The sequence below is a fragment of the Pinus tabuliformis genome, chromosome 2_2, assembly GCF_031772625.1.
Source record: "Pinus tabuliformis cultivar Carrire ecotype Pingquan chromosome 2_2, CPIR1, whole genome shotgun sequence".
Lineage (NCBI taxonomy): Eukaryota > Viridiplantae > Streptophyta > Pinopsida > Pinales > Pinaceae > Pinus > Pinus tabuliformis.
This window is the reverse complement of record NC_142300.1, coordinates 1,066,064,866-1,066,078,671: the sequence shown is the minus strand read 5'-3', so window position 1 is coordinate 1,066,078,671 and position 13,806 is coordinate 1,066,064,866. Positions and strand designations below refer to the sequence as shown.

The window sequence follows — 13,806 nt, the reverse complement described above, 5'->3', positions numbered from 1 at the left end:
TATGCAGTAGTAAAACCTGAATACATCTCTGGAAGCCTTCCCTCCAATCCAGTTATAGAGAATAATCCTAACAGAGAGATTTGTGAGATTACCTCACACTATCAATGGGAATCCTAGCTGATTCCAACCTCCTTACTAGCTCCGGTGTCCAAACAATCGGATTGTCAAGCCTCCACCTTCCTTGGTCGTCTACCAACTTCACAATCCACTCATATAACTCAACCGGGAAGGAACAGAAGAAGATTTCGTGTAATTCTGTGTACAATTATCTGTCCAACCACTGTTCTTTCGTCAATCGCAGATTATTGTTTTCTTGTGCCGTGAATTCGTGGATCTTTCTATTCAACCAGGTTTCGATTTCTTTCTTAGTTGGATTTCAATGATACGACATCATACATCTCTCATGTAGATCCCAATCTCGGCAACGGAAGCATTTGTTGGCTTGATGGGCCCTGACCCAGGTCCAACGTTAATCAGCGAAGCAAATCCCTACACCACTGGCCCCTTCGGCATCAGCCCGCAGTGCGTGGACCGAGTCTCACCCGAAGCAGTTGGGGGGATACAGGAACCAAGTTTCTGCACCATGAGATGGTCGTGATGTCGATCTATACTTTCTGATCATGCCTTTGTGCAGATCGATAAGCCTTTAGGGCTTACCGATGATCCTTCTCTTTCGTCCTTCAATACCTCCGCGAAGATACCCGACTGATCTTTGCACAGCCCTAACCCGAGGTCCAGGAACTTACGCGCCTCTGTGGCTACGTTACTGTATAAGTTCCCAAAGTTATCTTAAGTGTTTACCTCCTCTACAATGCATTTACAATTATCTTCACGTAAACCTATATTCTTTCTTGTGTTCAATTAACAAATATAATCAAATACATTCGCGCATCAAATAAGCATTATAATGTAAACCTAGACTGTAACATAATATAATCATATGCATTGAACAGGGACAAAATACACAGTGATTGCAGAATACTTCTCTTTATTGATATCTCAAGTTTAGTACAGACTCTATCTGCCCTGCGCACACAGCTGCAGGGGTCTGTGCACTCAGCTGTGGACTTCCACCCTAGGCCTCTGCGCACTCAGCTGCAGAGCCTCTACCTACGCTAAGACCCGAGAACACTTAGAACTTCTTACCCACAAACTCTTCCTTTCTTACTTCTCCTTCTTCCTTAGACTCTTCTAAGACTCCCTTTTTATACAATCCCATGGTCTGCAAACCATGGGTAGATCTTTACAGCCGACATGAGACTTTACAAAACAAGGGCAGACAACCCTTTACAACTTTTGACATCTTCGCGCTCCACGACCACAAAATGCGGAGACTTTACATCTTTATTACAAAATTTGGGCTTTCTGCCCCAAAACATGGACTTTTAGCCCCAAAACTGACTCTTGGGGGAACCCGTTCCCAACATGTAACAAGGGAGCAATCGTGGAGACATGAGTAACCCTTTCCTCATCCCACTTTTTCTACCCCTTTGGTGCACCTTTTATTTTTTATGATTTGCTTTGATTTGGGTGTACAGCTTAGAAGCCCAAGTTTGCTTTCTAAGACACTTCATTATTACCCCTTAGGGATGAGTTAGCATATCACTCATTAGAGTTGGGACAATACAAGAATTCCTTCAAAAATGAAGCATCATAATGCTTAAGGAACTAGGTGATGGCTAATAAGTGTGGTAGAGCTCAAGCTAGGCTTTTGCCCACACACTAATCAAATGTCCCAACGATTTTATACATTTTATCTTTATCTGTCATTGTGATTTTCTTATGCACTTACCTTTCCTTAGTTGTATCAACCTCCAAGGAAAAGCTTATGACCCAGACTGAAGGATAAGCATGAAAAGGTGCCAATCGCAATGACCAATGACCACTAGCCCAAAGAATGGAGATCAAAAAAAGGGAAAGGTCGAAAGTGATAAGTATGGAATATCATGGACTTGCTACTTCAATTAGAGTCTCCCTATTAGTATACTTCCTAAAACCCTTAGGCCTCAAAGGAGGTCCCAATGGATGAGAGTCAAAGACTAGCCTTCCCAATGAAGTGAGAGAACAAGAATACAGTCAAGATCAGTGAATTATCTAGTTTACCCCTTGATCGATATTAGTATGCCCATAACATTAAGTGAAAGCGCATCATTGCAAAATGATTGGATGACCCACCTTCCTTCAAGAAGGAATGCCAGATGGGAGAGAGAGATTTGACCCGGACAAAGAAGTGGAGGATCTTGTCATTATGTTATGTGTTGATCATATAGGTTTGTTGGCTAGTTGTTGGTCCAAGGAGGAGAAAAGTTTTCTCCTTATGGATTACCCACGTTTTGGTAGGTAACTACTAACAGTAACAATAGGAAAGTATCGCCCTATCTATGCCAATGACCCTTGAAGACAAAATAGAGAAGAGGGATTAAGCTCTAAGATTTTGCGACCAGGGTAATTAATGGTATACTAAATTAAAGCTGACATTCTCCTTTATCCTACGTTATCTATCACTTTAGTTATATTTCTAAAATTAGCATTATTTGTTTCAAAATGTTTAATAGTGGTTCCAACTGTTGATGACAGTAGCACCAGACAAGTACTTCTGCATAATTCTAAGTGTCTAGCCGAGTGGAAGTGATTCACAGCACCTTTAGCCTTGCCAATCAATTTAATTAAATGAATTCTTCAAGGAATTATTAAACTAATCTCATTGTGATAAGAAAAAGTGAGTTAATCTAAGGAAATACAAAGGTTATTTGCATTAGTGAATTAGATGAATCTCAACCATTGATTTCAAATGAAGTTGAAAACGAATTTCAATTGTCAATCACTTTGGAGATTAAGAGGGATATTCATCTATGTGGTGCAGAGTCCGAGAAAGAGTGTAAGGGGCAGTAAAGGAGAAGGATCTAAATCAGCTAGCAAGACAAAAGGAAAGGCTTTGGATGGACGAATTGGAAGGGCCTCTTAGCATGTGGGAAAACCTCTCGATGCTACATAAAAGTCAACAGAAGTGCCCAAAGTACTAGGCATATATGATCAGTACCTGATACATGCTCCACAACCCTAGTATAGAGTCCCCATCTAGTATGTACACCCAAGAATCAAGTACATGTTCCCGTGTTACAAAACCATTGACACAATGCTAACAATAAAATTAGGGTTAGGTCATTAGGACCTCTATTATACACTAACATTACGTCAGGTCACCTTATGATCCTCATTAAATTGTTATTTTCATGTCATTATTCTCATAACAAGGAATTCACATTATAGTGCAGCATTCTCAAATGAGAAAATTTAAATATATCAGATTCAAACAAATAACAAGAACACCATACATTTTGCAAACACAGAAATAACTTCTTGTGTCAAGTCATATTGTCACATACTGAAATAAGAGATTAGTGATTTAGTCATCCACTGAAGCATAAAAAGGAACCATCATACACTCATCATCTAATCCTTCTAAATTGGACCAGTCAATTCCAAAATATTCCAAAGCACACTGAATGCATGCATAGAAGAAAAAAGGTCAATGATGATGATAAGTAAAATATATTTCATTAGTAACAAGAATGTGCATTAACAAAAAGAACGGGAAAGGTTCCATGTTACTTCTTCAGTAGTAACATCCTCTGGTAATCCAGTCACATAAACATGTGTGTTGACCTTCAAATCAAACCAACCTTCTGCTGGCATGTTGGCTTCCTGTCCAAAGAAAACAAAATTCTACTCATAAGAAAACGTTTGATTCCTACTCCAGTAACTAAAATTTACATTACACTAAATGTCCTTAACTGTAAAATGAAGAGTCTGTGTAACAAGATCATAATTAATTGCATGTTCGACTTCTTGCAACCATAACTTATAAAACTATCAGAAGATCACAATTCTTCACACTAAACTTTCCATAGCGAAGGAGCCTCCCATCTTTGCAAAAGCACTTGAAGGCAATTACAGCTACAGTGATAAAAAAATTGAAGTAGCTATATTCGGAAAAAAAAAAAAAAAGGGAAAACATAAACTACACCTTTTTTTCATCTCGGTCATCCTCCAACTTCCGTTTTAAGCCAACTTTTGATTCTACAGGTAAGGAATCATCTTTGCATTCCTTCTCATCAGAGTTGTCAGCAACCGTTATTGGCGGCATAATTTCCTCTTCATTCACAAATGTCATTTCCTCCAGTCCTATTGGCGGCATAATTTCCTCTTCATTCACAAATGTCATTTCCTCCAGTCCGTACAGTGAATCTTTATGAAAAGAGTCATCCTATTGATTTAAAAGCAAAATAGCATGCATCAGATTGATCCACTATCAATAATGCCCATCCATCATCAGTTTACAGTCATTCACAAGAAACCTAATCACTAGTGAAGTGCAAAATAAAAATTTTGATCTTCAATCACCCATTACAAATTAAAATGAAAACTTTCACATCAATAGAGTATTTGAAGTGGCATTAGTTAATCACCATGTAGTCCTGACTCCTGATACAAATGTTTATTCATAGAATAATCACTCGGTTGTATTCTAGCAGGTGCTGAGTCTATGATTACAATCTTAAATTCCAAGTGGCTTGTTTTCTGCACTCTCAAGCATCTCATATTTGCATCTAATTCCGTGTTTTAGATTTCAGATTGCAGCACGCAACATTTTGATCTTCAGTTCAAAAGCTGAAAACAAGAGTTGATGTGGCACAATAATTCTTCAAAATCAAAGGAACTGTTATTTATATGTGCAAAATAAGAGCTTATCACACCCAAAGTGGATAATGATAGAAAGAGAAAATTCCCAAAGTTGTTATAGAGGTAAACAGTTCAGCCCCCGAGTATAATGGAAATCACACAGAAGGATAACAACAAAAGTACTTCAATGGAAGCTTAAAACTTGTCAATATGAAAAGTCAAACCATGAGACAGAATCGATACAACAGATTAGTTTAAGATTTAAGGTCCACGAGACCAAAAAGTTTACAACAGCAGATTAGGGTTACCAAATTTAAAAACTATAGCAATACAATGCAGGCTGCAGCACATGGGTGCTCAAAGGAGTAATGAATAAAGTACTCATCTGGTAAATCCCATTTCTGTCCATCTCAAACTACACACATACACATTTTGCAAACTCATATTTATCATAGCTATTTTCCCGTTAGTCAAAATATGCAAGCCAGGTCAGTGAAAGCAGTGAGCTGCTATTGCTCCCACCAGGGTTTGAATCCGCCAAAAATGACATGTATGTCCCTTCTCGACTGTCGCACCCTGAAGTGGAGCATTGAATAGCAGATGAGGTAACGGTCATTGAGTCAAGCCCAGTGGGGTCACAAACCCCTGGAAAATATGCAAGGAAGCATCCACCTGTTGATAGGTGGTTAAAGCTGGGCACTTAGTTAAAGGAAACTAATCAACATTTCCATGGCTATTTTCTCATTTCCTAAAGTTTTGAAAATGCATGTTACAGTACCTATACATATTTCAGAAATTTTACCTCTTTGCCCGTTCCACATGACTCAGTTTTATGTAATTCCTCTATTCTGCTCTCTAAGAACTGTTTCTGCCAGCTAAAAACAAGGATTATAAAACAGAAACTAACAACCAACTTAAGGGCTGCCTAACAACAAGGATCCTGAAAGGTAACATAAATTTGAACATGAGATCAGTCTGCTTAAGGCATGACCCATTTTTAATACAATAATACACCCCTATATCCACATACAAAGAGGTAGCATTGTGCATTGAAAATTATGCTCAGAACTGTGGCAGCCATTTAGCTATCTCCACTCCACTTCAGAAAGCTAAGTACTACTAAGTAATTTCTCATTTGGACTGACCTTTCCAAAACAGAGGTTTGAACTTTTACTTGTGTATGAAGTATACATGTATCTGTTTGCTTCTTGTAGAACAGCTATGATTTTGACTTCGTTATTCTCAAACTGATAATAAAGCAGTATTTCCAACCCAAAAAGGGAATATTTGTATACAGGATTTATAACTAAGACTGTCCTCCACAGAAGAGCTTGTGATGTAGCGTATCTTTGAATCTTACACTTGATAAGTTATGCATAGAATTTCTGCCTATTGCAAAAAACTATGATTTCATTTTCCTTTTGGAAAAAGCTAGGAAAAGGACACACTCACATTCATCATCTGAACTGAAGAATTCCTCGAATATGGACCTATCTAGGAATGCTAGACATGCCAAGTCCAAATCTTTTGTGTTTTCTTGGTAATCCCTCAAGCAGAGTCAGATCATCTACAGCCTAGGAGTATAATCTCCCTATTTCCCATTATACATACTTTTATCAGCTTTCATTTAAGATGCTCATGTAGAAATGAAGCCCCTGTGCTGCTACTTGTTGCATGCAGGTAACTCAAACTACTAGTGTCCAGCATAAACCTCAGACAAAGAACATTGTTTCATGTAAACATATCAGCATTTGAAAAGTCCATAACATACTTGTGGAACCCAGGCCCGGAGATTATGGTCCCATCTGTACACAGTTCCATCATCATCTGTGAATTCCTGCTCTCCATCAGGAGGGGTGTGAGGCCTTTCATTTGCATCATCTATTTGTGTCTCAAGTTCTTCTCTCACACTATGTACATACGCTTCTGGCTTCATTTTTTTTCCAGACATCAAAGCCTCTGCTTCAGCCTCTGCTTGCCTCACCTCCTCTTTCCATCTAAGGAAATCATCATCATTGTCTGAAGCCTTCAATGAAGCATCAGAGGTGTGGGATGTAGTCGTGTACCCATTAAGTTGGGGTTGACTATTAGATTGATTTGCTGAGTAACTAGCATCATCCTCATCTGCATTTAACTGTGTTTCATTGGAAATAACCAGTGAATATAATTCCTGAATGGAAGATAGTGGCATCCAATCATTTCTTCCCTCAGCCCATAACAGTGTACCCTCTGTGAAGTAGCCTGACGCATAATATTCTGCACAGAAAAAGGTGTTTCAGTAATGATAACCAAAGTACTATATGACAATAAAAATCAGAAGTTCATGCTCTACTATAAGATTTCTAACAGATCAGAAACATGTACACAGTCCCAGCATAGTAGGTTCTAGTACTGACATCATCCATACTGAAGTATTAACTAACATGAGGCAAAACCTAAGTATCGAGGACAAGGGCAAATCTGTTATGTTAACCAGCAACAAGAGGCATAACATAAAATGGAAACCAAGGCAAGTCACTCAACTGAATTAGCAACCATCACAAGCAAAAATGTAAGATTGACAATATGTATGTATTATGAACATGCTGAGACACGTGACAAAATAACCTACAAATGGCACTTGAAATTGTTAGCTCAAACCCTCTTTTGCAGGAAAAACAAGCAGGCAGCTGTTCAGTGTAGTACATCTTGGTTCCATGACACCTGAAGTGGTCACTTACTACCTAATGTTACCTGCCAATGAGACTACAGGCACACGGGCCTACATCCCAATAAACTAGTTTCTAAGAATCTATATCAAGCTAACAACCTGAAAGATGCTTGAAGTGGGTCTGCTTTACAAAGAGGAAGGAGAGCAGGGTTGAAGAGGTGGGTTTCGCTCAATTAGATTGCCCTCTTTGAGTGCATAACAGGTAAGTCAGGTAAGTTTTATTTTAATCTAATAATCAATTGAAAGTGGCCTTGATAATAACTATCTAGACTACAAGCAAGAGTACTTCTCAATGGGCCTGTTCAGCGACACCAGCCATGAGAGTTATCAAGTATGCACATAGCCTCCATATAATCAGAATTCAGGTTGCTAGGAAAGTCAACAGCCCTTATTCATTTTGTAAAACTCAACATCACTACATAGTACAGACCCTCTATGGGAAACCAGTTATAATGGTTCAGAACTTTCTGTATCTCAAAATTATTAAACGTAACACAACATCACTGAGTCCTTCAAAGAAAGTCAATTTTCTTTAAGTTTATCTCCTCCAACTATTAATGACACTGTTTTTTCTGAATTAACTTTCTCTTTTGATTCATAGAGACATATCCCCAATGAAGAGTATGACCGATGGGTGAAGCCTTAAAAAGTTTAATGATGAGAATCAAACCATTGCCCAAATTGAGTGATGAGCCTCACAAATACCCAATTTTGCTCATCAGTCTTTTTCACTTCTCTCACGAACCTGAAACTTTTATCCTTTTCCCCTTTCCATTTTGAATCAATCCATGTATCTGATAGACAGTTGGGATGTTATGCATTTGCACTTGGAATGCTTTATGACTATTTTGTTAAAATTGAGAATGAAAGGAATGAATGTATGTGTGTGAAGTTTTGGTAGTAAATTCCCCCCCTCCGCCACCCCCTCCATATTGCTGACATTTTGTTGATTGGAGGATTTGTATGGGAATTTCAATCATTCATCAGCATGCTGATGAGTTTCTCATTGCTTGTTAAATCTTTTATACCAGATCCGATTTATTTTACTTCAACAATTTATTAAAAACCCAGAAAATATTTATCGCAAATATTTCTGAAATTTCTGATAAAATAAATACACTGGTATATTAACTTTCGGAAATAAAATGGGAAATCAATCACACTACAACAGCAAATTTGTGCCCAACACAATCTTCCTTCATATTAAATTTCTCAGGAAAATTTGGGCTTGACCCACAGAGAATACACAGAAAAATACAACTGTTGGGAACCTGGAATTCAGCCCCACTGGGAAAAATCGGTCTCAAAGGAAATTGGTCCCTGGAAATCAACACCACTGAAGAAACTTGACCTCTGGAAAATTTAGCCTCCCTCAACAGCAATTTGGCCCCTCTTCTCCCTCATACGGACCTTGCGCACTTGAGAAATTCAGCCTCCAGATATTTCGGCCCTCCTCTTCAGCTGACTCGGCCTCTCTCTTTCCTAGCTTTGGTTTACCTAAAATTTATCCCGAAAATCCCTGCCTAATTGAGCCTCACGCTATTGAGACAACCACTTCCTCAACAATTGTGTCTCCATCTCTCTCTTAGGCTTATTTTATAATTTCATTAAGCCAAAATGCCTAACCCTAATCTCCTAAATGATCAATGGAAAGGATTAAATTCTAAGGCTTACTTGAGATCAGCGGTTGAAATTATATCTACGTCACTTAAATAATTTTATCATTTATACTTAGAGCTTTGCCCTAAGAGTCTACGATAAATAATTAAAATAATTATTGTACTTTTCCTAAGTTAACCTTGGGAAAGAAATCATAACATCAGCTATCCCACCAACCAAGCACCTTCTAAGGCTACAAACTCAACACTCCCTCCCAGCAAGGAAGGGATTCTTCACCACCCCCAGCTTGTCTTTGTAAAACAAAAACTTGCCCTTCACTTGAGCCCTGGTGAGAATATTTGCTACTTGCTTCTCTATAGAGACGTACTACAATCTCACAGCACCTCTCTGTAGCCTATCTCTGATGAAGTGGCTTTATGTGCTTGGACCTATCATGAAACATTAGATTCTCCTAGAGCTTAATGCAACTCTGATTGTCACAATGAATCACAGTGGATCCCATCTCAAGACCAAATAACCCTATGAGCATCTTGCAAAGTCATATGGCCCCACAACTCGCCAAACTTGCCACCATGTACTCGGCCTTCACCAAGCTAAGTGTCACTTCCTACTATACCATGAGATCTTAGTTGATCCCAAACTAAAACAACCTCCTGAAGTACTCTTCCTATCCACTACACTACCTACCCAATCTGAATTTGTGTATCCCTACAACTCCACTCCAACTCTGACATGCATCAGACCATACTCCATTATACTACAAAGAAACTTGAGCACATGCTTTGCTGCCACCCAATGAACACTCCTCGACTCCACCATGAACTGGTTGACTGTGTTCACAGCAAAACAAATATTCAGCCTAGTGTTGACCAGATACATCAAGGACCTTATCAACAATTTGTACAAGATGGGATCCACCAACTCACCCTCAGGAGCACTTAGCTTCCTCAAGTTGGTGCTGGTAGGTGTAGACATCGTCCTGCAATTCTCCATCGTGAATCTCATCAAAATCTCAATTGTATACTTGCCCTGCCCAAGGAAGATCTCTCCTAGTTGCTACCACACCTCTAATCCCAATAATAAATGCATCAAACCAATGTCCTTCATTTCAAAATCCAAAGCAAGGTCCTCCTTGCACATCCCTATGAGCCTCTTTGAAACTGTGACAAAGAGATCGTCGACATATAGTACAAAGAAACTTGAGCACATGCTTTGCTGCCACCCAATGAACACTCCTCGACTCCACCATGAACTGGTTGACTGTGTTCACAACAAAACAAATATTCTGCCTAGTGTTGACCAGATACATCAAGGACCTTATCAACTATTTGTACAAGATGGGATCCACCAACTCACCCTCAGGAGCACTTAGCTTCTCAAGTTGGTGTTGGTAGGTGTAGACATCGTCCTGCAATCCTCCATCGTGAATCTCATCAAAATCTCAATTGTATACTTGCCCTGCCCAAGGAAGATCTCTCCTAGTTGCTACCACACCTCTAATCCTAATAAGCAATGCATCAAACCAATGTCCTTCATTTCAAAATCCAAAGCAAGGTCCTCCTTGCACATCCATATGAGCCTCTTTCAAACTGTGACAAAGAGATCGTCGACATATAGTACAAAGATAAGTGGCTCACCATCAACAAGTGCATAATACAAGTTGGAGTCCGCATCACTCTTGGTAAAACCCAATCCACGTAGGTACCCATCAATCATGTAATACCATGCACGAGGTGCCTACTTAATGCCTTCTTCATTATGCATACATCGGACTCCCTCCCATGCACCTCAAAGCCTTAAGGTTGCTCAATATACACCTCTTCCTCAATCACCCCATTGAGGAAGGCAACCTTCACATCCATCTAAGTTGAAAATTGGTGTAACGATGGGATGAATTTCCCATAGCACCCCTAAGACCAAAGAGAAGCCCTCCTTGCCCCAAAAGAAGAATTCTAAATTGGAAAGAAATATTATTATTAATGTGACAAAATTATTTGGGCAAGAATTTGGAAAATATATTTTTAAATGAGCAAATTTGAATTTCCCTCCAAAGGTTTCAAGTTAGCTTGAGGCACCCCATCGAGTTGTATATAAAGAGAGCCCTTGCAACTCATTTGAACGAGGCCATTGAATAAACGAGATCATTTACAAGATCTAAGATCCCATATTGCATATCCTCTCTAAGGTTCGCATTCTATCTGTGGCTCTTAGTTGTCATTCTCTAGCTCGTATTATTATCTTTGTGGATTGATTTCTCTTTGGCTCGCTATCTACTTTGTGCATCGTTATATTCACAATGGCTTGTTTCTTATGGTTCACATGACTCTAAGGCTCTTATACTATCGCATTGCGGCTTGCTTTGTGGATTTACAGTGGCTCGCATGGTGGCTCGCTCTGAGATTTACAATGGCTCACACGATGAATTTGTGTGGCTTGTTACTTTATGGTATCACATCTACAGTAGCATCATTCTATACACAGTGGCATACACACACATTGACATCGTTCTATACATAGTGGCATACATGCACGGTGGCATTGTTCTATACATAGTGGCATACACGCATAGTGGCATCTCTCTCTAAGTGGCATCAACTATCACAATGGCATTGACACAACTTTGTGGTATCTCAATGGCAACGGTAATCTTTGTAGCATCACTCCTATATCACAATGGCAACGATAATAATTGTAGCATCACTCCTACATTACAGCGCCAACGCTTGATTCAGTGGCATCATTTCATTGGCATACGTATTTTTGTCTGAGGATCATAACTATGGTACACTATATATTTCTTTGTGGTTCATATTGTATACAATGGCTTGTTATATATATATACACACACTTGATGGTTCATATGGCATCATCATAGTGGCTCATAATATTTCTGAGCCCTGTATCTATCAATGTTGTTAAAATCACGATAATATCGCGATATTATCGATTTATCGCGATTTTTTCCCGAAGCCAATATTATCGCGAGTAATATTCGCGTTTTTTTTATACGTGATTTTTTCGCAATTTATCGCTGAGGGTCGGGGCAGCGACGTTTTATAAGGCAAAATGCGATTTTTTTCATTTCATTTGCACAGTTAGGCACGCGGAGGGCAATGGAGTGTTGGAAAGGGCTTGGAGATTTTGCTTGGAGAGGCTTGGAGCTAAATCAAGTGCGTGGAGGAGAAAATCAAGAGGAGGAGACCGATTATCTCCATAGAAACGATATGGGCACCAATTTTTTTTTTTGGTTTTCATTGTTTTTGTTTTTTTTTCATTGTTTTTGGTTGGGTAACTTGGGTTTGGAATGGGGTTTATGAAATTTGCCCAATGTAAATTTTTTTTAGCTTTTTTGGTGAACTTTGGAATGGGGTTTTTGATGTAATGTTTTTTTAGTTTTTTTGGTTGGGTTTGAACTTTGGATTCTGGAATGGGGTTCTTAAAATGTATGTAATTTTTTTTAGTTTTTGTACAATGTAAAAATTAAATACGAAATTGTAAGTTTGTAACTTGTAAATACTAAATTGTAATCCTTATTTTCCCATAGGTTCACAACTTCACCAAAACACCATTCAAGTTTTCAACTTAAAAGTTCAAAAACAAACATGCCTAGGAAATTGGACCCCTTCTGGGAGTTTGGTGAACATGATACTCCAAATGATAGACTAAACTTGACTTGCAAGTTGTGTGGGTTCCATATGTCCGGGGGGTGTACAGATTGAAGTATCACCTTGCAAAAATACCTGGATTTGATGTAGGGCCTTGCACAAAAACAAATCCTGAACTCATCCGAAGAACCATGACATCATTGGAAGTTTTAGACCAGAATAGAGAGGCCAAAGAAGAAATGAAGAGGCAACTAAAAAAGTCAGCTAAAGCAAGTGGCACTGGTTCTACTACAGCATCAACCAATCCGGTAGCTGCCACATCATTTTTTGTTCCTCGAACCACACCTGGTTCACAGCCATCTATCAGTTCAATGCTAAAAAGAACTGAGAAAGAACAAGCTGACAAGTTGCTGGCAAAATTTCTCCTCTGGAGTGATATTCCTTTCAGCATTGTAAGGAATAATCCATTTTTCCAACCTGCTACGGATGCTATTGCAGTTGTTGGCCCAGGGTATAAAATCCCTTCTTATCATGATTTCAGAGGCCAGATTCTTCAAAATGAAAAGCTTGACTACACCCAAAGATTAGAGGATTTTAGGGCATCATGGGCACAAACAGGATGCACTGTTATGTCAGGATGGTTGGACTGACCAAAAGGGGAGAACCCTTATAAACTTCTTGGTTAGTTGTCCCAAGGGGACTATGTTTATCAAATCTGTCGATGCATCTGCACAAATCAAAGATGCAAGAACTTTATGTGATTTGCTAAATGGAGGTGGGTGCAGAAAATGTTGTCGAAATCATAATGAATAATGCTGCAAATTATGTTGTTGCTGGCAGGATGCTTATGGACAGGTATCCTACTTTATTTTGGACACCTTGTGTTGCACACTGTATTGATTTGATGTTGGAGGAGATAGGGAAAATTCCCTTTGTCAAAGATATTATTGATTCATGCAAAAGCATTACAAAAATTATATATAACCATACATTTGTGCTTAGCTTGATGAGAAGATTCACCAACAACAAAGAGTTGGTGCGCCCCGCCATTACACGGTTTGCCACCAGTTTCATATCTCTTCAATCCCTCTTGAATTCTATGTGGGATGTGAAGAGAATGTTTCTTTCAGAGGAGTGGCGTGCTTTGCCAATGAGCCGCAAACCAGAGGGAGAGGTCGTATGCAAACT

At 39.0% G+C, this 13,806-nt stretch overlaps 1 protein-coding gene across 1 annotated transcript in view; it reads right to left on the bottom strand.

Annotated features, from left to right (window-relative positions):
* LOC149197068 (splicing factor U2AF-associated protein 2-like) overlaps positions 1–6,291 on the bottom strand; it is a 193,490-nt gene extending 187,199 nt beyond the window's left edge. The window contains exons 1-3 of the mRNA XM_089405737.1: positions 6,136–6,291; positions 4,028–4,267; positions 3,613–3,705 (exon numbers count right to left, since the gene is read on the bottom strand). Of these exons, the coding sequence (XP_089261863.1) occupies positions 3,613–3,705; positions 4,028–4,267; positions 6,136–6,144 (342 nt within the window). The 5' untranslated portion in view covers positions 6,145–6,291. The remainder of the gene's footprint in view (positions 1–3,612; positions 3,706–4,027; positions 4,268–6,135) is intronic.
* Between the last annotated feature and the right edge of the window lie 7,515 nt (positions 6,292–13,806).